The 24,908-nt window shown below is 42.1% G+C and overlaps 1 protein-coding gene across 1 annotated transcript in view; it reads left to right on the top strand.

The window, feature by feature from the left end:
• The window catches only part of map3k5 (mitogen-activated protein kinase kinase kinase 5), a 160,898-nt gene that overhangs the window by 121,498 nt on the left and 14,492 nt on the right, over positions 1–24,908 (top strand). The window contains exons 17-20 of the mRNA XM_060913964.1: positions 129–265; positions 6,076–6,181; positions 10,176–10,333; positions 18,452–18,632. Of these exons, the coding sequence (XP_060769947.1) occupies positions 129–265; positions 6,076–6,181; positions 10,176–10,333; positions 18,452–18,632 (582 nt within the window). The remainder of the gene's footprint in view (positions 1–128; positions 266–6,075; positions 6,182–10,175; positions 10,334–18,451; positions 18,633–24,908) is intronic.

Below are 24,908 nucleotides of genomic sequence, written 5' to 3'. Positions count from 1 at the left end.
TCTAGTTTTTAATGTTAATGTGTTTAGCTTCACTGAACAAAAATGCTTTTTTTTTTTGGTCGTAGTAGTAGTAGTAGTAGTAGTTTTCTTTTCCGTTAATTATAACTGGTGTGTATTGTTGTTTACAGGCAGCCTCTCGGCACTGCTGCGATCCAAATGGGGTCCACTGAAGAACAACGAGCCAACCATTGGCTTCTACACCAAACAAATCCTAGAGGGACTCAAATACTTGCATGATAACCAGATCGCCCACCGAGACATCAAGGTACCAACCTTCATGTCAGAATATATATATGTTGATAATGGTAATATTTCTCAATCATCAGCTGTCAGGTTATAGTCCTATGAAAATCCATGACCTTGAGTTTGGCCTTTCAAGGTCACTCAAGGTCAAAGATCCTGGTGCCAAATGAAATGCCATATGGGAGTTCCTATATGCTCATAACAGTAAACATCTGTCTATCATGAACCATTTTAAAGTTATAGCCCTTTGAAAACCCATGACCTTTTACGGTCGCCAAATGCAAGCCCATATGGCACTTCCTACGAGCTGATAATGGTAAATATCTGTCTACCAGCAACCGTTTTTTCAAGTTACAGCTCTCTGAAAATCCGTGACCTTGAGTTTGACCTTTCAGAGTCACTCAAGGTCAAAGATCATGGTGCCAAATGAAAGGTCATATGCAAGTTCCTATGTGCTCATAATAGTAAACATCTGTCTATCAGCAAATGTTTTTGAGTTATAATGGAAAATATGTTATTTTGACCAAATGGTTGACTTTTCCGGTGACCTTGACTTTCACCGTGACCCAGTTACCCCCAAAATTTAATCAGGTAATCTATGGGCCATTGTCCACCTACTGTGAAAATTTGAAGTTAATCGGTGCAACTGTCTAGACCAGCGGTTCCCAAACTTTTTTGGCTGCACACCCCCTTCTATACTCCAACCAGGTTGACGCACCCCCAGTTCCCCAGTTTCAAAAAACACACGCTTTCTTATAAAGGCAGCATCTTTAATCTTGCTAAAATGATAACAAACATCGTTTGCCACACCTGCAGGAAACCACAAAAGTGAAAAAAAAAAACACCAAAGCTTTAAGGCAGCACGTCGTGCTCGAATGAGAACATCGAAATCACATTAACATATTATGTGCTCTCGTATTTGAATTAGATAGAATTTGATTGAAATGTAACAGTTTTAAAACGTTGCAACACGGTAAATGCACAAATTCATTACAAAGGGAGATCACATCGAGGCATGTAGTCTACCAGCCAGATATGGGGAAAATATATGATTTTCATCCCTGTTTAAAACACTAGCAACACAACCCTGTCATTACAAGGTTATGAAAATGAATTGAGAATGGATTTAATTTGCAAAAAAGTTAACATATAATAACAGTAAAAATAACAATGATAATTATGAACATATGCATTTTAAAGAGATACAACAATTAAGGAGCATATCAGGAACAGATAAAGAAGAGGATCCATCTGATTGTGAAGTGCAGCGCTGGCGGCTCAGTCTGCACTTCAATGATTCAATTCATTCAGAGCAGAAAAGATGTCCGCCAGGTCGGCGAGCCTCTTCAGAAAGTCTTCATCGTGCAGTCTTGAAGCCAAAGGAAAGGGGTTGTCCTCGAAAAACACCTGAAGCTCGTGTCGGAGCTCAAAGAGCCTTGTTAACACTTTGCCGCGGGACAACCAGCGGACTTCTGTATGCAGCAGCAAGGATTTGTGTTCGCTGCCCATCTCGTTGCATAGCAGTGTGGCGCATTTAGTTTTGCCGATTTCAACCAGTTGAGCATCGCGAATGAATGAATGAATGAAGCCACAAACTACTGCAGAACCGTTACGGCGTAGAAGAAGAGTTAAAAATCGCCATTACATTTTTTTATCTTGCGCACCCCCTAGTGGCAGCTCGTGCACCCCCCGGGGGTGCGCGCACCACACTTTGGGAAACCCTGGTCTAGACGCTAGATTGTTAACAGACAGACACACAAACAAACCGCACTGATTACAATACCTCGCTCCACTGATTCCGTTGCGGTCAAGGTGGTTATGATGATTTGTCGAGTGAAATACTCGGTCAAATATTTGTCAATTTCCTTCATTTTTCTCGGCCGTTCATCACATCTGGCAAATTTTGTATGTCCAGTCCAGTATCTTCAATTAATTGGTCTATGTATGTGAAACAGGGACGTCCTCTGGTTCTTTTTCCATGTGTACTGTAGGTTCCCAGAGTAGAAGTTTGCATATTATTTCATCTTTTTTTTTTCTCCAGCAGTGACCAATGAACCTAAGTCTTCTTATTCTTAATGTTTCCGACACTCGTGGAAGATTGCCATAAAGCTCTTTGTTGGTTTTGTGCTCTTTCCAAGAAACATTGAGAGCTAATCGTAATAATCTTGTGTAGACTCCATCAAGCCTTCTTTCTAATGATTTTGTAAGCGTCTAGCTTTCAGCACCATACAGTAACACACTTTCGACAACAGCTCTGAAGAAATTAGTTTTTAATTTTCTGCTTAGGGTTGATGACCACACATTTTCCATTTTATTTGCTGCAGACCATGCTTTTGCTATTCTGATATCCATGTATTTCTTGCTATTATCAATCCAAGATCCCAGATATTGGAAGTCGGCAACACACTTTAGTATTTTGCCATTTGATGTAGTAATATCCACTTTTGACTGGTTATATACCATATACTCTGTCTTGAATTCATTGACATGTAGACCAATTGTTTCAGCAGCGATTTCTACTTGGTGCAGTAACAACTGTGCTTTTTCTAGTGTATCTGAAATTAAAGCGATATCATGGGCAAAGTCGGTGTCAGTAATGGTTGTAGCAGGATCTCTTGAACTGCGACTGTGGTATAATGTGAAGCCTATTTCTTGGGGATTAGATGTTGCAATCCTCATGGCATAATCCAATGCAATAATGAAAAGGAGAGGTGCTAAAGTGTCACCTTGAAGAACTCCTGCCGATATTTCAAAGAAATCTGTTTCACCATCAGGAGAAAGAACTTGTACTTTTGTATCTTCATAAAGTATTTTCACAGCATTGACAATGATTGCTGGTATACCATATGTTTCTAGGATTTCTATTAATTTACCTCGAGGAATGGAATCGAAAGCTTTGTGGAAATCAACAAATGTTAGAACAGCGGATAAATTCTTTGCCTTGATTCCTTCTATTAGTCTACGAAGAGTTAATATCTGTGCTGAAGTCGATCTGTTTGGGCAAAATCCATTTTGATTTATATGGAGAAGTGGTTCAATGTGAGGTCTAATTCTGATCAGTAGCATCTTGTTGTAGATTTTGGCTGCAATTACTGATAAACTTATTCCTCTGTAATTTTTGGTGTATCCTAGGTCACCCTTTTTTTGGGAGTGGTCAAGGTAATCAAGCAATATAAATTAGTTTTACCTTCAACATTGGAAATTACAACCCCGATTCCAAAAAAGTTGGGACAAAGTACAAATTGTAAATAAAAACGGAATGCAATAATTTACAAATCTCAAAAACTGATATTGTATTCACAATAGAACATAGACAACATATCAAATGTGGAAAGTGAGATATTTTGAAATTTCTCATTTGAAATGTCATGACAGCAACACATCTCAAAAAAATTGGGACAGGGGCAATAAGAGGCTGGAAAAGTTAAAGGTACAAAAAAGGAACAGCTGGAGGACCAAATTGCAACTCATTAGGTCAATTGGTAATAGGTCATTAACATGACTGGGTATAAAAAGAGCATCTTGGAGTGGCAGCGGCTCTCAGAAGTAAAGATGGGAAGAGGATCACCAATCCCCCTAATTCTGCGCCGACAAATAGTGGAGCAATATCAGAAAGGAGTTTGACAGTGTAAAATTGCAAAGAGTTTGAACATATCATCATCTACAGTGCATAATATCATCAAAAGATTCAGAGAATCTGGAAGAATCTCTGTGCATAAGGGTCAAGGCCGGAAAACCATACTGGGTGCCCGTGATCTTCGGGCCCTTAGACGGCACTGCATCACATACAGGCATGCTTCTGTATTGGAAATCACAAAATGGGCTCAGGAATATTTCCAGAGAACATTATCTGTGAACACAATTCACTGTGCCATCCGCCGTTGGCAGCTAAAACTCTATAGTTCAAAGAAGAAGCCGTATCTAAACATGATCCAGAAGCGCAGACGTCTTCTCTGGGCCAAGGCTCATTTAAAATGGACTGTGGCAAAGTGGAAAACTGTTCTGTGGTCAGACGAATCAAAATTTGAAGTTCTTTATGGAAATCAGGGACGCCGTATCATTCGGACTAAAGAGGAGAAGGACGACCCAAGTTGTTATCAGCGCTCAGTTCAGAAGCCTGCATCTCTGATGGTATGAGGTTGCATTAGTGCGTGTGGCATGGGCAGCTTACACATCTGGAAAGACACCATCAATGCTGAAAGGTATATCCAGGTTCTAGAGCAACATATGCTCCCATCCAGACGACGTCTCTTTCAGGGAAGACCTTGCATTTTCCAACATGACAATGCCAAACCACATACTGCATCAATTATAGCATCATGGCTGCATAGAAGAAGGGTCCGGGTACTGAACTGGCCAGCCTGCAGTCCAGATCTTTCACCCATAGAAAACATTTGGCGCATCATAAAACGGAAGATACGACAAAAAAGACCTAAGACAGTTGAGCAACTAGAATCCTACATTAGACAAGAATGGGTTAACATTCCTCTCCCTAAACTTGAGCAACTTGTCTCCTCAGTCCCCAGACGTTTACAGACTGTTGTAAAGAGAAAAGGGGATGGCTCACAGTGGTAAATATGGCCTTGTCCACCTAAAAATCACCTAATTTTTCTCTTTAAATGATACATTTTCTCAGTTTAAACATTTGATATGTCATCTATGTTCTATTCTGAATAAAATATGGAATTTTGAAACTTCCACATCATTGCATTCTGTTTTTATTTACATTTTGTACTTTGTCCCAACTTTTTTGGAATCGGGGTTGTATTACGGAAATATTAATTCAGGCCAAAATTGAATAACATAACAGATGAATAACTTAATCAGTGTAATATAAATGCTAATTAAAAGATGTCATGTTATTGGAAAATATTTAACTACAGGCATGGAAGAGTAACTCTGCAGCATTTCCTATAACAGCACACCCCAGGTGTTTTCTTTCTTACGTATTTAAACAATTACCCTTGAAATAATGCTGGTTCCTTAAGTGGACTTAGTCATGAATACCAAAGTTGTTTACTTGTTTAATATTACTCATGGTGTATTAGCACAGAGGTTCATGGGTGGTGAACATGATCCAGTGCTATAAATAATGAGTAAGTTTCCCATCAGTGGAATTTCCTCAAACATTTTACTTGTTTATCTGTTCCATGAAACCAGTGACACTCCTCCTTGTCAACGTCGTTTCTCTATTTATAGCTAAGACCAAAACAATAAAAAGACATTACGTCATAACCACGAGCGTTTAGTGGTATGCCTTGATGATAAGCCTTTCTCTGTCCTGTTGAGAGAGGGGAATTTTCTAGAATGCGTGGGTTGTTCATGTTATGGAGTGACAATATGACATCATACACGCCTCATTTCTTTACTTAAGTCTGTGTGACGGGTCACGCCAGTAAATGTTAATCTGTTTTTGAACTGTCTTTATGGACATCTGCTGCGTGGCTGCTAGACGATCCCTCTGAGTGCACAAATACAGTGTTCTTATGGTTTTGGACCAGAGCCACAGTTTCTGAGGAATCATGCTGATAAGAACGTCATTAAGTTGCTATCTGTTATCTGTGTAACCGAGAAGATTTATGAAGTTTTTCAAGAATCTGTTTTGCCATGTTTAAAAATCCTTGCTTCGTTGATTGTATAACAGGTGTGTGTGTGTGTGTGTGTGCAAGTGGGAGTTCTGTCTAAATCTAAACTAATCGGGAACACACACCTTTACTACATTTTCATAACTGACCTGCTTAAAATTTATAAACGACTCAGTTTTAGTGTCATGCACGTTTCTTATGATGACTCATCTCATGTGTAGAAATATATATGTTTCCACCTACACAGGGAGACAACGTCCTGATAAACACCTACAGTGGAGTTCTGAAGATCTCCGATTTTGGCACGTCAAAGCGCCTGGCTGGCATCAACCCCTGCACCGAGACCTTCACTGGTATCCAACACGTTTCCTCAAATAAAATTGCATTCCTGAGTATCTACTATATGTTCTCCAATGTACTTTTTGTAGTTTATTCAGGTGGCTCTTTCATCCCGAGCACCTTCAAATGAAGTTTTACCATTCATTGTCGTAGTGTCCAAAAATTCTGAACGACCAACTAACTTATTATGTGCAAAACGAATACAATTTCTTCTCTAATCTGTCAGCTCCAGTGATTTGATCATATACCAACCCCAGACGCAGATTGATATATAATCCGGTCATGGCTGGATTGAGAGAATTAGCCGTTCATGACTGAATGGAGTGTTGAAATCTTGGAAGGTGTTGATTAATTGCTGTAACAGGAGCAAAATCACAGGTTTATACTGTATATTACAGCTCTTATCTTGGACATCATGGCGGACACGCTACATAATTAGAATCTAATAATAAACAGATTGTGCTGTTTTTTTTAACAAATCGATACGGTGAATCTTTCTGGAAGGAGTTTCCAGTGTCATGTAACAGTCAGGAAGTTTTCCAGCACAGGAAAGTCTTGAGGACGGAAAACTTTGCGCTTTCTGGTTTAGTGGTCCCAAGGCAAGCTACATCTGAGTTCGTTCCACAGTATGTACCTATAACTATCATTATTCTATCCACATTCACTGGATATGAGCAATCGCGTGCTCTGACTGGCGACTCAACTACTAGGCTATCAGCTCATATACCATGAGTAGAGAAAAACAAAATGGCGGACTGTGTTGCTGAACCAACCGAGGAGAAATAAAAACTCGACTCGAAAACAAAACCCCAAAAATTCTTATCAAGTAGAAATATAAATAGCTAAAAGAATAGTTTCCCCCCCCCCCAGTATCTCCTGTTCCACACTCCAGCCCAGTCGGTGGCGGTAATGCACCTTTAAGTTGGTTTGCCAACTGCCAAAAAACCCTAAAGAAGAAGATGATGGCGGAGCATATTGATGAACCAACCAAGGACGAAATAAAAACTTTATTCGAAAACAAAACCCTAAAAATATATATTTAAAAAAAAGCAACAAAATATGGAATGGAAGTATTTGATGGTAAGAACGTATCTTTTTTAATTTTTCATGAATTATTATTATTATTATAGCATTTTTCACAAATTGCTACTGTTATTTCGCCGGTTTGTTTACCTTCTCAGTGGGAATGATTTTGTCGGACATTTTTTTTTAAAGATTTTTTTTGGGCTTTTTCCACCTTTATTGGATAGGACAGTGTAGAGACAGGAAATGAGCGGGAGAGAGACAGGATCGGGAAATGACCTCAGGTCGGAATCAAACCCGGGTCCCCGGATTTATGGTATGGCGCCTTATCCACCTGAGCCACGACACGCATCTCGTCCGCTATCAGCTCATGTACGACTCGATTTCGTGGAATAACTGTTAAATATACGCAATGCGACAAGGCATTCTTTATTAAATTTAAAAAAATGTAATCATTGACTCATACCAATTGCTGCAGTATAAAAGGAATAAAACACTTCCGGATGTGCTGTTATAAAAAATAATAATAATAACCTTTGTGATTTTAACATTTCACAGTGATTATTTACCTACAACAGCACACCACCGAGTGACTTGTTCCTTTCTTAATATAATTAAGAAACAACAATTGCTATTCTTACTACAGTTTCTACTCGCAGGATATTCAGTTCATCTATAAATAGTTGTGGACTTGGTACATACTGAACTGTAACATACCCTTAAGGCAAACTGGAGAAAACAAACAGATTACTGAGTGTCAGGCTTCACAGATGTTCCTTTAATATGATAAGTAATAAAATAAGTCAAAGGTATTCATAGATGGAAAAATACTATATATTTTTTTAATGTGATAAATGTTCTCGAATAATGTTGTATTATCGTACAATCAGTCTCTTCTCTTGAATTCATCTTCATCACAGTCTCGCTCACTTTCTGTCAAGTCCTGACTTGGGCACTGGTTTGCCTGGGAAACTAATGAGTGCGATTATAAAAAAAAAATACATACAGTAGAAGAATACATTTAGTTCTTTTAAACAAACGTTTCTTGGTAAGCCTTCATTCCTTGGCTAAACACTTAGGCACTTTTTAGCCCTAGAGGCACTCACAATCTGGACTGAGCTGCTCTTTCGAGAACATTTGGTCCCCTGAGGTTTTTCTCAGAGAATTAAAGGCAGTGTGTTTGTCCCATGCCTGTATCTGCTCAGAGCCTTTCTTAACTTTCACACACATTATAGAAAGATATCACATTGCATTTGTGACATTAATAGGCTTGTCACACATTAGAACTGATGTGTGTTGGAACCTTCTGGTGTTTCTATTCAGGCTTTCGGAATTCAGCTTTAGGCCACACCAATTTAATTAGTTGGTTCTTGGAGTTTTTCAGGAGAAATATGAAGTGAGCGGGCGAAATAAAAATAAAATTTAAAAAAATGCTCTGATGGTAAAATTAGCGGTGGAAATATATGGAATCAATTTTGTGCCAAAATGTTCATACAATACTTTTGAAATATCAAACAAAAACGATAAATCAAAATAAAAAAAAAATTTAAAAAAGTAAATTTTTTTAGACTGGCAAACAAATTATTCGTGTAATCGTGCAAAATATCAGTCTATTACTCTTCAGAAACCTTTTATTTTTGTTCCGCGTCTTTCTCAGTTTTGTTTGACGTAATTTATTTTGGTTGCGATTCCAGCTTTCTCGTTTGCGCTCCCTGACTTTTTGCTTGCAGTTTTGGCACAAACTTCACGTGTGGGCGGGCTGTCCAGGAATGCATTCCCATTGGGTAACTTGTGTTTAACTGACAGCTACGCTCAGCCATTCCCCCGGAAGCTGTTGCGGCCATTTCCTACTCGGATTTTGGCGGACTGTTTGACGAGTGACCGATCCATTGACGGTAAACAAGGATCGAGTGGACTTGTGTACTACTGCAACAAATACAACACATTTGTCCCGTACTTACACTTTGTTGAATTAATTCAATATCATAGTCGCCACTGAAGTCCACTCGATCCTTGTTTACCGTCAATGGATCGCTCACTCGTCAAACAGTCCGCCAGAATCCGAGTAGGGAATGGCTGAGCGTAGCTGTCAGTCAAACACAAGTTAGCCAATGGGAATGCATTCCTGGACAGCCCGCCCACACGTGAAGTTTGTGCCAAAACTGCAAGCAAAAAGTCAGGGAGCGCAAACGAGAAAGCTGGAATCGCAACCAAAATAAATTACGTCAAACAAAACTGAGAAAGGCGCGGAACAAAAATAAAAGGTTTCTGAAGAGTAATAGACTGATATTTTGCATGATTACATGAATAATTAGTTTGCCAGTCTAAAAAAAATTTACTTTTTAAAAATGTTTTTTAAATTTTGATTTATCGTTTTTGTTTGATATTTCAAAAGTATTGTATGAACATTTTGGCACAAAATTGATTCCATAGAAATAGACCAAACAATACAGGCAAACCAGTAAACAGAATTTCAACACACCTGTCAAAGATTTTACGCTTCTGTTCGCTGAATATCCTAACAATCACAAACATGGGCTTTGCAGGACTCCCCTCCACAGGCATGTTTCTTCCACAAGTCTTTATCGAAAGTGAAAGGGGCGATTTGATTGGTTTTCGACGTCACGTGACCTCATGTCACGTGACCTTTTCTGCTGGCGGGAGTTTGATTTGGATTTTTTTTTTTTCATTTTGCATTTTCTTCAAGCGGCGATTCCGAGAACCAACTAATTGAATTGGTGTGGCCTTAACCCTAATTGTGTTCAGTAGTTCAGAGTAATAATAAAACAGAACCATCAGATAAATGACTGATCTGATAGTATCAAAGAGTCTCAAACATTTTTTTTTAATTTAAAAGAAATGCTTATGCTTTTAAAATGTAGCTGATAAGATATACTTGGTATTTTAAAACTTTCTAGAAAATCACAAGATAAGATCTGTTGCGATGTTAATGGAACATGGCACTATTGTTCATCTGTTTTGTAGGAACGTTACAGTACATGGCTCCTGAGATCATAGACAAAGGCCCTCGTGGTTATGGGAAACCAGCGGATATCTGGTCACTGGGCTGTACCATTATAGAGATGGCCACAGGAAAACCACCTTTTTATGAGCTGGGAGAACCACAGGCGGCCATGTTTAAGGTCAGAGAACCTCTGCTAATTTGTTTCACAAGCTTTTGCAGAGACTTGGCTGGTGTCCCAAATGCAAGAATTCATGGCAAGTCATTTTAAGTTTAGTTTAGTTTAGTTTAGTTTAGGAAGCCTTTAGAAAAAGTCACGGTCTGTGATTTTTTTTTTTCCTGTATGTATATTTTGTTCATTTATGATTTCTTTAAAGCGCTAAAAGCAGCTGATTTATGACCATTGTGACTTATCAACACTTTAATCATTAACAAAGTCATGAAATGATTACAGTAATGTGTGAATAAAGTGGTTCAATAACATGAGTCACTCATTAAAGTAAAGGAGAGTGAAGTGCACATACGTGGGAAAGAAAATATGCAGGTCAAATGCACGTTTGCATACCCGCTTGGCAAAGTGAGTGTAAAGCAGTTGAGTACTGAAGAAAAAAAAAAAAACATACCTTGTTTAAAATGTCTGAAACAGGCAGAAACACCCTGTTGATAAGAGAGGTCAGAGGAGAATGGCCAGGAAGGTCATACATGTCAACCCCTTTGGGCGTCCACCTGTAGTATCAGAGGAAGAAATCCATAAAATCAACATAAAATCCTTATAGCCTTCGAATCGCACCAAACTTTTATTTTGATGTACATTTGTACAATACACATTTACTACTGTCCTATTGTTCATAGGGTAGGCTGCTCCCACTCCAAAGGAAAATACTTTTTACAGACTCAGGGAAAACACTGTGTAGTGGTTAGCGCTGTCGCCTCACAGCAAGAAGGTCCAGGTTCGAGCCCTGTGGCTGGCGAGGGCCTTTCTGTGTGGAGTTTGCATGTTATCCCCGTGTCCGCGTGGGTTTCCTCCGGGTGCTCCGGTTTCCCCCACAGTCCAAAGACATGCAGGTTAGGTTAACTGGTGACTCTAAATTGACCGTAGGTGTGAATGTGAGTGTGAATGGTTGTCTGTGTCTATGTGTTAACCCTGTGATGACCTGGCGACAAATAATGTACCACTGTGATGAGCGAAAAAGCAAGACATCAAACCTTGAGGTGAATGGACTCATCTGGAAAGTTTAAGATTAAAAAATGTTGCTTGATTTTTTTTCCAGTCTTCATCTATCCAGTTTTGGCGAGCCTCTGCCCCCACTGTAGCCTCAGATCCCTGTTCTTGTCTGACAGGGGTGAAACCCGATACATTGTCGTAACCCATTCTTAATGTGCAAGGCAATGTTTGAGTTACCGTTGCCATGCTCAAATCACTAAGATCACGTTTTGACCCTTTGTTATCTTTCATGTGAACATTAGCCGAAGCTCTTGACCTGTATTAGCATGATTTTATGCATTGTGCTGCTGCCATGTCAGAATCACAATCGAGTTTATTGCCAAGCACCTCCTCACATACAAGGAATTTGCTTTGGTGGTTGGTGCTTGAACGGTTAAGATAAAATAAATTTTTTAAAAATTGACAAACGTAGTAATATAAATAGAATAAAAAATAAGTAGGAATCCATATAAAATTGTTCCCCCCAGAGTACTTTTGCGTGTTGCTTTAATTTCATGCCAACATGCTATATTTTTTTTCTCCGATACTCGCTGAAAAATCATGTCAGATTCCAACCTTGCGATGTTTTGGGCGTATTCTGAAGGAAAATCAGTGTTTTGGGCCGGTTTCCTGCCATGATGCACTCAGGCAGACTGGAAATACCTCTGAAAAATCCCCAATCACAACAAATGCCCTCAATCACTTTACTGCTGCACTGGTACCATGACAGTTTAGTGCGCGGGTGAGATCATAGTTTATGGTTTTTGTATGGTGGGTATACGGGGCGGCATGGTGGTGTAGTGGTTAGCACTGTTGCCTCACGGCAAGAAGGGCCAGGGTTCAAGCCCAGCGTCCGACGGGGGCCTTTCTGTGTGGAGTTTGCATGTTCTGCTTGTGTCTGCGTGGGTTTCCTCCGGGCGCTCCGGTTTCCCCCACAGTCCAAAGACATGCAGATTAGGTTAACTGGTGACCCTAAACTGACCGTAGGTGTGGATGGCGGTTTGTCTCTATGTGTCAGCCCTGCAATAACCTGGCAACTTGTCCAGGGTGTACCCCACCTCTCGCCCATAGTCAGTTGGGATAGGCTCCAGCTTGCCTGCGACCCTGTAGAACAGGATAAGCGGCTACAGATAATGGATGGATGGATATACATCTCCACATTTCAATCATGCTGAAAAGAGGCAAGAATGGCATTCAGCGCCCCAAAGATTCATATTTTTGACAGCTAAATGAGAGTAGGACAGAAGAGCCAGAAAGAGAAGAGGAAAGAAGTGAAACTGAAGACGTTGACACAGTAGATTGTTAAGGTGCTTAAAGGTGTTTCAAGTATTAAGTAGGCCTAAGTATAAAGGTGCTACTCAAGATTGTGGCATTTGTGCAGTAAACGCAGTCTGTAGGGGGTATTATTTTTTTTTAACTGCAACAGAACTCATTTAAACTTTTGGTTAGTGGTGTTCTGGCAGTGGTTCAGGTAATAAAACAGCATTATTATATACTACATTGTTGTCGGATGATGACTTTATTTATTACTCATGTGAACCCCATGCTGGTACAGTGTCAGTACCACCATAAAATGCTCCTAAAAGTCACCAGATGCCACCAAATGGGCTCCCTTTTTTCATGAGTTGTTTAGAAGTCCAAGCTGTACACTATGTCCTGGAATGTGCAAAAACAGGTCACAGGATGGGCGGCACAGTGGGGTAGTGGTTAGCGCTGTCGCCTCATAGCAAGAAGGTCCGGGTTCGAGCCCCGTGGCCGGCGAGGGCTTTTCTGTGTGGAGTTTGCATGTTCTCCCATGTCCGCGTGGGTTTCCTCCGGGTGCTCCGGTTTCCCCCACAGTCCAAAGACATGCAGGTTAGGTTAACTGGTGACTCTAAATTGACCGTAGGTGTGAATATGAGTGTGAATGGTTGTCTGTGTCTATGTGTTAACCCTGTGATGACCTGGCGACTTGTCCAGGGTGTACCCCGCCTTTTGCCTGTAGTCAGCTGGGATAGGCTCCAGCTTGCCTGCAACCCTGTAGAACAGGATAAAGTGGCTAGAGATAATGAGATGAGGTCACAGGATGAAGAAGAGTCATGACATGAATGTTGCCCCTTTTCCACCAAATCAGTTCCAGGGCTGGTTCGGGGCCAGTGCTTAGTTTGGAACCGGGTTTTCTGTTTCCACTGACAAAGAACTGGCTCTGGGGCCAGAAAAACTGGTTCCAGGCTAGCACCAACTCTCTGCTGGGCCAGAGGAAAGAACCGCTTACGTCAGTGGGGGGACGGAGTTGTTAAGACCAACAACAATAACAAGACCACAAAAGGTCGCCATTTTTAAGCGACGAGAAGCAGCAGCTGTACAAACACGAAGTCATCCATTATTATTATTGTTGTTGCTGCTGCTGCTTCTTCCGCGTTGTTTTTGCTTTGATATTCGCGCCAAGGTTTATGAAAACGTAGCGACGTAACTGACGTATACAGTGACTTAATGACGTATACAGCGACGTAACTGACATATACAGCGACATAATGACGTGGCTTCCTTTAGCACCGCGAGCTATGGAAAAGCAAACTGGTTCTCAGCTGGCTTGCAAGTTGAACGAGTTGTGAACCAGCACCAGCACTGGCCCCGAACCAGCCCTGGAACTGATTTGGTGGGAAAGGGGTAAGAGTGAGAAGAGGATATGTGCAGTGGGTTAAATAAATAGCCAAGCTGTGGAGTGTGTGCCAGAATGTGCAATCAAAATTCACAGAATGAAGATGGTATGACATGACCAAGAAATGTGCAAAATGGCAGTTCAGAGAGGAAGTGCATTAATGTTACAGAATGAAAGTGTGAGTTTAGAGTCTCTGACCTTGTTGATGAGGCCAGTTGCAGTGGGCAAAAAGCTGGCCTTATGGCGTGAGGTTTTGCTTCTAATGGTCCGCAACCTTCTACCAGAGGGGAATGACTCAAAAAGTTTCTGTCCGTGGTGAGAGGGCTCGGCCACAATCCTTTCTGCCCTCCTCAGGGTCCTGGACTCATACAGGTCCTGAAGAGATGGAAGGTTGCAGCCAATCGTCCTCTCAGCAGAGCAAATGATGCGCTACAGACTGCCCTTGTCCCTGGCAGTGGCAGCAGCGTACCAGACGGTGATGGAGGAGGTGAGGATGGACTCAATGATGGTGGTATAAAAGTGCACCATCATTATCTTTGGCAGCTTGAACTTCTTCAGCTGCCACAGGAAGTACATCCTCTGCTGTGCTTTCTTGTGCCCCTTTTCCACCAAAGCAGTTCCAGGGCTGGTTCGGGGCCAGTGCTTAGTTTGGAACCAGGTTTTCTGTTTCCACTGACAAAGAACTGGCTCTGGGGCCAGAAAAACCGGTTCCAGGCTAGCACCAACTCTCTGCTGGGCCAGAGGAAAGAACCGCTTATGTCAGCGGGGGGGCGGGGTGGAGTTGTTAAGACCAACAACAATCGCAAGACCATGAAAGGCTGCCATTTTTAAGCGTCAAGAAGAAGCAGCTGTACAAATGCGAAGTCATCCATTATTGTTGTTGTTGCTGCTTCTTCTTCTCCGTGTTGTTGTTGCTTCGATGTTCGCGCCAAGGTTTATGCAAACGCAGCGACGTAACTGATGTATACAGCGACGTAACTGACATATACAGCGACGTAATGACGTGGCTCCCCTTAGCACGGCGAGCTATGGAAAAGTAAACTGGTTCTCAGCTGGCTCGCAAGTTGAACGAGTTGTGAACCAGCACTGGCCCCGAACCAGCCCTGGAACTGATTTGGTGGAAAAGGGGTATTGGTGTGAGACCAGAGTCTCCCACTTGAGGTCCTGAGTGACTGTAGTGCCCAGGAAGTGGGAATACTCCAAAGAGGTCACTGGGGAGTCAAACAGAGTGATGGGGGAGGGTGTGGCAGCGCTCCTCCTGAAGTCTATGTTCATCTCCAATGTCTTTAGAGCACTGAGCTCCAAGTTGTTCTGCCTGCACCAGGACACCAGATGGTCAATCTCCCACCTGTAGGCAGACTCATGGCTGATTGGATAGTTGTGATAATGAGCAGGCGTTTCTAATAAGTGACTCAGAGAGTGCATATCTACTAGTGCATCTCAAACAATTAGAATATCGTGAAAAGGTTCAATATTTTCCATCAGTTATTTAAAAAAAATGAAAATTTTATATATTCTAGACTTATCACATGCAAATTAAAATGTGTGAAGCATTTTTCTATTTTAATTTTGATAAACATGGCCAAACGTGCAAAAAAACCTCACCATATCTCAAAATTTTTGAATATTTCATTTCAAGTTTGAGTAAAACAAAATAAACACCTTGTATCTCTCGGTCTAGTTCAGTACACGCAACCACAATCTTGGGGAAGACTGCTGACTTTACAGTTGTCCAGAAGACAGTCATCAATACCCTCCACAAGGAGGGTAAGCCACAGGTCATTGCTGAAAGGCAGGTTGCACAAGCAACAGGGATGACCGCAGCCTTGAGAAGATTGTCAAGAAAAGTCGATTCAGGAACTTGGGAGAGCTTCACAAGGAATGGACTGGAGCTGATGTCAATCCATTAAGAGCCACCACGCTCAGATGTCTTCAGGAAAGGGGCTACAACTGTCGCAATCCTACAGCCCCGATTCCAAAAAAGTTGGGACAAAGTACAAATTGTAAATAAAAACGGAATGCAATGATGTGGAAGTTTCAAAATTCCATATTTTATTCAGAATAGAACATAGATGACATATCAAATGTTTAAACTGAGAAAATGTATCATTTAAAGAGAAAAATTAGGTGATTTTTAAATTTCATAACAACAACACATCTCAAAAAAGTTGGGACAAGGCCATGTTTACCATTGTGAGCCATCCCCTTTTCTCTTTACAACAGTCTGTAAACGTCTGGGGACTGAGGAGACAAGTTGCTCAAGTTTAGGGATAGGAATGTTAACCCATTCTTGTCTAATGTAGGATTCTAGTTGCTCAACTGTCTTAGGTCTTTTTTGTCGTATCTTCCGTTTTATGATGCACCAAATGTTTTCTATGGGTGAAAGATCTGGACTGCAGGCTGGCCAGTTCAGTACCCGGACCCTTCTTCTACGCAGCCATGATGCTGTAATTGATGCAGTATGTGGTTTGGCATTGTCATGTTGGAAAATGCAAGGTCTTCCCTGAAAGAGACGTCGTCTGGATGGGAGCATATGTTGCTCTAGAACCTGGATATACCTTTCAGCATTGATGGTGTCTTTCCAGATATGTAAGCTGCCCATGCCACATGCACTAATGCAACCCCATACCATCAGAGATGCAGGCTTCTGAACTGAGCGCTGATAACAGCTTGGATTGTCCTTCTCCTCTTTAGTCCGAATAACACGGCGTCCCTGATTTCCATAAAGAACTTCAAATTTTGATTCGTCTGACCACAGAACAGTTTTCCACTTTGCCACAGTCCATTTTAAATGAGCCTTGGCCCAGAGAAGACGTCTGCGCTTCTGGATCATGTTTAGATACGGCTTCTTCTTTGAACTATAGAGTTTTAGCTGGCAACGGCGGATGGCACGGTGAATTGTGTTCACAGATAATGTTCTCTGAAAATATTCCTGAGCCCATTTTGTGATTTCCAATACAGAAGCATGCCTGTATGTGATGCAGTGCCGTCTAAGGGCCCGAAGATCACGGGCACCCAGTATGGTTTTCTTTCCTTGACCCTTATGCACAGAGATTCTTCCAGATTCTCTGAATCTTTTGATGATATTATGCACTGTAGATGATGATATGTTCAAACTCTTTGTAATTTTATACTGTCGAACTCCTTTCTGATATTGCTCCACTATTTGTCGGCGCAGAATTAGGGGGATTGGTGATCCTCTTCCCATCTTTACTCCTGAGAGCCGCTGCCACTCCAAGATGCTCTTTTTATACCCCGTCATGTTAATGACCTATTGCCAATTGACCTAATGAGTTACAATTTGGTCCTCCAGCTGTTCCTTTTTTGTACCTTTAACTTTTCCAGCCTCTTATTGCCCCTGTCCCAACTTTTTTGAGATGTGTTGCTGTCATGAAATTTCAAATGAGCCAATATTTGGCATGAAATTTCAAAATGTCTCACTTTCGACATTTGATATGTTGTCTATGTTCTATTGTGAATACAATATCAGTTTTTGAGATTTGTAAATTATTGCATTCCGTTTTTATTTACAATTTGTACTTTGTCCCAACTTTTTTGGAATCGGGGTTGTAATATCAAGCCACTCCTTAAGCAGAAACAACATCAGAAGCGTCTTACCTGGGCTAAGGAGAGAAAGAATCAGACTGTTGCTCTGTGGTCCAAAGTCCTCTTTTCAGATGAAAGTAAATTTTGCATTCAATTTGGTAATGCAATTATCTTGGAATTTGCGATTCAATAGTGCACATCATCACATGAAACACAACCTGTGTGCTTTCTACTGTTTAGCAGACTGCACTCCCTATGTACACTATAAAAATAGTCTTTCATTTCGGCTGTACAAGTCACTGACCTTTCTACTTTATTTTATTATTCTATTAAAACAAAACAACTCGGCATGTTATCTTACAAATCGTCAGATTTAAATGTATAAAGTTAAGATAACACTTTTTTGGCCTTCTTTGTAGCTGAGTCACTGAAGTTACTGAAAGTACACCAGTGGAGTTCCTGAGAACATGGAAAAAAAAAAAAAAAACGCTGATTGAACTTTCCATGGAAATTTTTACAGTCAGGAATCCTGAGAATGTAAATAAACATTTTCGTGGCAGTGGACTCGTGAACACAGACAGCTCATTGTCTAGTTAAAGCCCGGTATTATTGATTCTGTCCTATTTCTTAGACTCAGCTCTACATTCCTCAGCCATGTACGGAATGTCAGTAGAGCCAAAAAAGGGGATTACACATAATCCCATGCGGTCAGTGAGAGAATGCAGTTACAGAGGCTGCCAGCACTGACATGTGCTAAAGGTTTTGCTGATCTGTGCAAAGTGACATTAAGGCCTTCATAAAATAGAGGTTTTAAGCCATGAAGTACCTCTTTGTTTATTAATTATATAGATTAACTTTTGTGATCTTATTCTGTTTAAGTGAGCTGCCGTGTGTGTGTGTGTGTGTAGGTGGGAATGTTTAAGATCCATCCAGAAATTCCAGACACCATGTCAGCTGAGGCCAAGGCATTCATTTTGCACTGTTTCGAGCCGGACCCGGACCTGCGCGCTACAGCCAACGAGCTGCTCATGCATGAGTTCCTCACCGTCACGTCACGCAGGAAAAAATCCAAGGGGAGCAACTTCACAGGTGTGTCTTTATTAAGTAGTATGCACATGCACAAATTGTATTTTACTGTATAAATTGCTATTTTACAGATTAGGTTATGGTCTGTGTGGTTTGTGATTGTCATCTTTTTTTTAATTTAATTTTACTACTCTGTGTAATTTTTTTTAGGTATATCTGACCTTTTAACATCAGTCCATAGATAACAGATGTAAAAATAGCCATTTTGGCTAATTCTGGTACATTTACATTTTATGTTGATTAATGTGCACTGTCTATGTCAAATAAATAAATAACTTCTATTTTACTGTTAAAATGTTCACACAATGTACAATGAACAAAATTACTTCAAAATTCTCTTTGAAATCTTGTCAGGTTAGCTTATGTTAACTATAAGGTTAGCATTAACAGAAGATTATTGTGAAAAAAAAATACTTAAAGGTCATAGGCAACGGTCAGAGGTGAAACGTAGAATATCAACTTTATTGTCTAGAAGAACGACCCAAAAAGCGAATTCAATCTTCCTGGTGTCTAATTTGCACCCTAAAATTGAATAAAACGGTTAAAATATACTGCTTTGCCCAATTTCCAAAGGTTTGTTTACATCTCACTTATGCGCACTTTCACCAACAGGGGAGAGTCGTCGTGACGTCATTTAAGCCAAACAGACCGGGAGCAGCTCTGTGTTTACTTGTGAACCGAGCACACGTGTACGGACTTTGGTCGTGAGAGGTTGTGTAAAATGTCTGAAAGCGATAGCGATTTTGAAGTAGGAACTCTCCAAATTAAATATCGAGAGGTGAAGCCATATATGCATTAACCTATGGCCGTTGCGAAGCAGTCGGCGAATGTGGCTCACTGGTTTGACCGTGCGGCCTCGGAATCGGACAGCGACTCGGCCGACTCTGATCGCAGTGACCCCGGACCTCAACAAGACTCGTGCCCAAACGATTTATCCTGGTAGTTATGATAAATTCCTACTTTCGTCGTAATACTAAATAAGAGCCCTTTTGAAGAATAATTAAACCGCCCTCCCTAGTGGATATAGGGAACGATGACTTGACAGTGCGCCGGTAGGCCACATTAGCCTACCATCCGCGGCATTATACTATTTATAGCCAACTCTAAGCGAGGAAATATCCCTTTGTCTCATTTCCACAATGATTGTACAGGATCCCTCAGGATTCTTGACTTGTCAATTGCAAGCAAAAGTAAAAACGTTTACCTCCAATCTTCTCCTTTTTGCATGAGCATTGCTGCTCCGTTTCTTCTTTGACTTTGACTGCTTGATTTTGTTTCACGCGCACAATCCACTCTCTCCGCCTCTTCTCCTCTTCCGGAAAAAGCCAACGCTCTGGTTTCACGCGCACAATCCACTCTCTCTGCCTTGTCTCCTCTTTTGGAAAAAGCCAACCCACTTGCTCCGCCTCTTCTCCTTTTTCGGAAAAAGCCAACCCTCTCGCTCCGCCTCTTCTCCTTTTTTGGAAAAAGCCAATCCTCTCGCGCCGCCTCTTCTCCTCTTCCGAACAAAGCCAATCCACTCTCTCTGCCTCTTCTTCTCTCTCAGAAAAAGGTAAAAACTTCTTCCTGAACCGGTCCCGTTGTTACGGTTCACTGCACAACAATAAGGCATGTTTTTTCTTTGGAAATTCCTGAACGCACGTCTGCACTCAAACTGAATGGCAATGCAAGTAAACGGAAGTGGACTCAACTCAAGTGGTTTGTTTGGCTTAAATGATGTCACGCGCTGAGTGGTCACGAAAATAGCCGACAGAAATTCGCCACGATCTGCGCTAACTTATTTTAATTATTACTTATTAACAATACTTCTTGGGACCAGAAGAAAATTACAGAGGGTTTTTTAACATATAAAGTTTCAAATGTGCATAAAATTAAAACCGTTAGCTTATGTTCGCTATGAGGCTAACAATAGCAGTGTAGATTATCATGCATTTGTAAAATTACTTCAACATTCTCTCAGAAATCCTGTCAGGTTAGCTTATGTTAGCTATGAGGCTAGCAATAGCAGTGAAGATTGTAGTGAACAAAATTACTTCAACATTCTTTTCTACTTCCGGCGCCGTGTGAGTGGCAGCCAGTTTCAGCAGCTCTTAGTTTTTCTTCCTATTTTATGTTTCTTTTTATCGTCTTTAGTCGTACCCTTCTAAGTATTTAACCTTACTTGTTCACATGCTAGTATGGATGTGCTTTTGATGAGACTAGTTTTGTGTTTTTTACTTGTTTTGGGACTTTTTAAAACAATATCAGGTAAGCCATTCAGTCACGGCTTGATTGTTTATACCTGCGATCAGCTGCTGGCATTGTGCAGCATGAGGATACTCCCTGAGGAGAACCACAAGATCCCTGTGGAAATAAGGAGGACAAGGGGATGCAGAGCTTGAGTTAAGCGCTGTGAGAGGAAAAGACGGTATAAACCATCCATACCGTCTGTTATTATGGGGAACGTAAGCTCACTCCCTAATAAGATGGAAGAGCTCGCAGTGCTGACCAGGCTGCAGAGGGAGTATTGGGAGTGCAGCATCATGTGCCTCATAAAGACCTGGCTGAATGAACTCACTCTGGATTCACTTATCACTCTGGATGGTTTTCAACTCATGAGAGTGGACAGGAGAGCGAATGAGACTGGTAAGAGGATGGGCGGGTGGTAGCAATGTTTGTGAACGAGAGATGGTGTAACCAATGGTATTAAAGAGCAGCACTGCACATGGGACATTGAGCTGCTAGCTGTTAGCTTTTGGCCATACTACCTCCCAAGGGAGTTCTCGTACGTTATCATGATAACGGTGTAAATGCCGCTGGCAGCTGATGCCGCAGCAGCATTGGCCGCGGATGAGCGAGCTTTTACACACTGTAATATCACAGCTGCAAACATCGCACCCACAAGCCTTCCTCCTAATCTCAGGAGACTTTAGTCATGCTTTCCTGTCCTCCACTCTCCCCACTTTCATTCAGTATGTTGACTGCTTTACCAGGGACAGAAAGACACTGGACTTACTGTATGCAAACATCAAGGGTACATACAGCTCATTCCCCCCACTGGGCCGTTCAGACCACAACCTGGTGCATCTAGTCCCCATTTACATACCTATGGTGAACAAACAACCCCTCACTACTAGGTGTGTGAGAAGATGGTCGGAGGAGAGCAGCATGGCACTGATGGACTTTTTTGAGACCACAGAAGTGCTGGGAAGTGCTGTGTAGTCCACACATAGCGGACATTGACAGTCTTACACACTGCATCACGGACTACATTAATTTCTGTGTGGAGAATACTGTGCCGACCAAGAAGGTACGGTGTTTTTCCAACAACAAACCGTGGGTGACTCCTGACCTGAAAACCCTGCTGAATGAGAAGAAGAGGGCCTTCAGATCTGGGGACAAAGAGGAGCTGAGGAGAGTGCAGAAGGAGCTCAAGAGGGAGATAAGAAAGAGCAAGGAGTGCTATAGGAGGAAGCTGGAGGAGCACCTGCAACAGAAAAACACACGAGAGGTGTGGAAGGGCCTGAAACCCATCTCTGTCCACAGTGAAGACAGTGGGAGGGTCCCTGAATCTGGAGACCTGGAATGGGCAAACAAACTGAACCTGTTTTTCAACAGGTTTGATTCTGCCCGCACTCCCTCCCTCACCCACCAAAGCCCAGACCAATCAGTGCCCCTATCACTCCCCTACTGGCACACCTCTCCCCCCTCCTCTAGGTCATCACAGACATCAGTTGCACCCTTCTCATACCCCTCAACTCCCCCTCTTGCACCACTTCCCTCCCCCCACCAACTACACTCGGAGCCACCCATCACCCCTCCCTCCTGCAGCCTCTCCATAACAGTTGATCAGGTGAGAAGAGAGCTCAAGAAGAACAAAACAAGGCTACAGGTCCTGACAGCATCAGCTTCAGACTGCTGAGGGGCTGTGCAAATCAACTCTGAAGTGATTCTACACATCTTCAACCTGAGCCTCAGTCTGAAAAAGGTTCCTGTCCTGTGGAAAACCTCCTGTGTGGTTCCGGTTCCAAAGACTGCACACCCCAGGGAGCCAAACCACTTACCTCTCACCTGAGGAAGACTATGGAGAAGATCATCCTCAATCACCTCAGACCCCTTGTGAATGCGGAATTGGACCCCCTGCAGTTCGTGTACCAACCGGGCATCGGTGTGGAGGATGCTGTTATCTACACTTCTACACAGATCCCTGTTACATCTGGAGGACACTGGAATTACTGCGAGGTTTATGTTTTTTGACTTCTCAAGTTCTTTCAACATGATTCAGCCATCTTTGCTTAAGGGGAAGCTAGAAGGAGCTGGAGTTGACCATCACCTGGCTGCATGCACCATCGACTACCTCACTAACAGACCACAGTATGTCAGACATCATGACTGTGTGTCTGACATAGTAGTCTGCAGCACAGGAGCCCCCCAGGGTACAGTACTCCCCCCCCTTTACCCTGTACACCTTGGATTTCAGATATAACACACACACCTGCCATCTCCAAAAGTTCTCCAACGATACAGCCATTGTTGAAGTGTATCAGAGGGGAACGAACAGGAGTACAGGGGGGACATCAATGACTTTGTCAACTGGTGTGGAAATAACAACCTCCACATCAGTGCCAGGAACACAAGGGAGATGGTGATTGATTTCCACAGGAGAGCACCACAAATTACATCAGTGAACATCCTGGGTATGGGCATTGAGATCGTGAGGGAACATAAGTACCTGGGCGTTCACCTTAACAAAAAACTGGACTGGACTACCAACACAGATGCTTTGTACAAGAAGGGCCAAAGTCGTCTCCACCTGCTGAGGAGACTGAATTCCTTCGGCGTGTGCAAGACACTGTTGAGGACATTCTACGACACTGTGGTAGCATCTGCTATCTTCTTCGCCATGGTCTGTTGGGGATGTGGAAGCTCTGAGAGAGACAGGAAAAGGCTTAACAAGCTGGTGAAAAGGGCCTCCATCCTGAACTGCCCTCTAAATTCCACTGAGGAGGTGTGTGAAAGGAGGATGTTAGCTCAGCTAATGCCAATCATGAACAACAGCTCTCACCCCCTACACGAGACTGTTGGTGCTCTGAGCAGCTCCTTCAGCAGCACACTGTTGCACCCACGGTGTAAGAAGGAACACTACCGCAGGTCTTTCATCCCAGCTGCTGCCAGACTTTTCAATGACAACCTGGCATAATGTCGCACTGTTTTTTCTCAATGTCAAAATCAAGTTTTTGTCACTTTATCTGCATCTCATTGCCATCATCTTCTGCTGTGCAACAATACAGTATATCAGATACTATCTGGTACCATATCCTTTTCAGTGCAAGTATTTTCTTATTCATGTCTCACTCTCATAATTGTTGTGTACAATTATGTCCATAGCCTGTGATGTTTTTTTTTTGTCATTTATTGGTCACTTTACACACGTATTGCATCCTCATTAGTTATGTTATGCTGTGCAATAACATTCACTCCCTAGTGCAATATTTCTACTCCTATTTCAGTTGCCAGTCTTTAATTAGTGCAATATTGCTACTTCAGGTGAAGTACTTCTCTTACTTAAGTTCTATTCTTATTTTGTTGTGTACATTACATACATGGCCTGTGTTTTTACTCATCTCATCTCATCTCATTATCTCTAGCCGCTTTATCCTGTTCTACAGGGTCACAGGCAAGCTGGAACCTATCCCAGCTGACTACGGGCGAAAGGCGGGGTACACCCTGGACAAGTCGCCAGGTCATCACAGGGCTGACACATAGACACAGACAACCATTCACACTCACACCTACGGTCAATTTAGAGCCACCAGTTTACCTAACCTGCATGTCTTTGGACTGTGGGGGAAACCGGAGCACCCGGAGGAAACCCATGCGGACACGGGGAGAACATGCAAACTCCGCACAGAAAGGCCCTCGCCGGCCACGGGGCTCGAACCCGGACCTTCTTGCTGTGAGGCGACAGTGCTAACCACTACACCACCATGCCGCCCCCTGTGTTTTTACTTTTTTATTTATTTAATTTTATTATTATATTTTATACCTTTATTGCACTCTTGTTACTGTCTGTTCCTGACACTTTCTATCTATCTGTGAGCTGCTGGAACATGTAAATTTCCCCACCGAGGGATGAATAAAGTTTATCTTCTTTTCTCTCAAAAACCCTGTCAGGTTAGCTATAAGGTTAGCATTAACAGTGAAGATCTCATCTCATTATCTCTAGCCGCTTTATCCTGTTCTACAGGGTCGCAGGCAAGCTGGAGCCTATCCCAGCTGACTACGGGCGAAAGGCGGGGT

This window comes from Neoarius graeffei, chromosome 2 (genome assembly GCF_027579695.1).
Source record: "Neoarius graeffei isolate fNeoGra1 chromosome 2, fNeoGra1.pri, whole genome shotgun sequence".
NCBI lineage: Eukaryota > Metazoa > Chordata > Actinopteri > Siluriformes > Ariidae > Neoarius > Neoarius graeffei.
The sequence above is the reverse complement of the archived record's forward strand: the minus strand, read 5'-3'. Positions and strand labels throughout refer to the sequence as shown.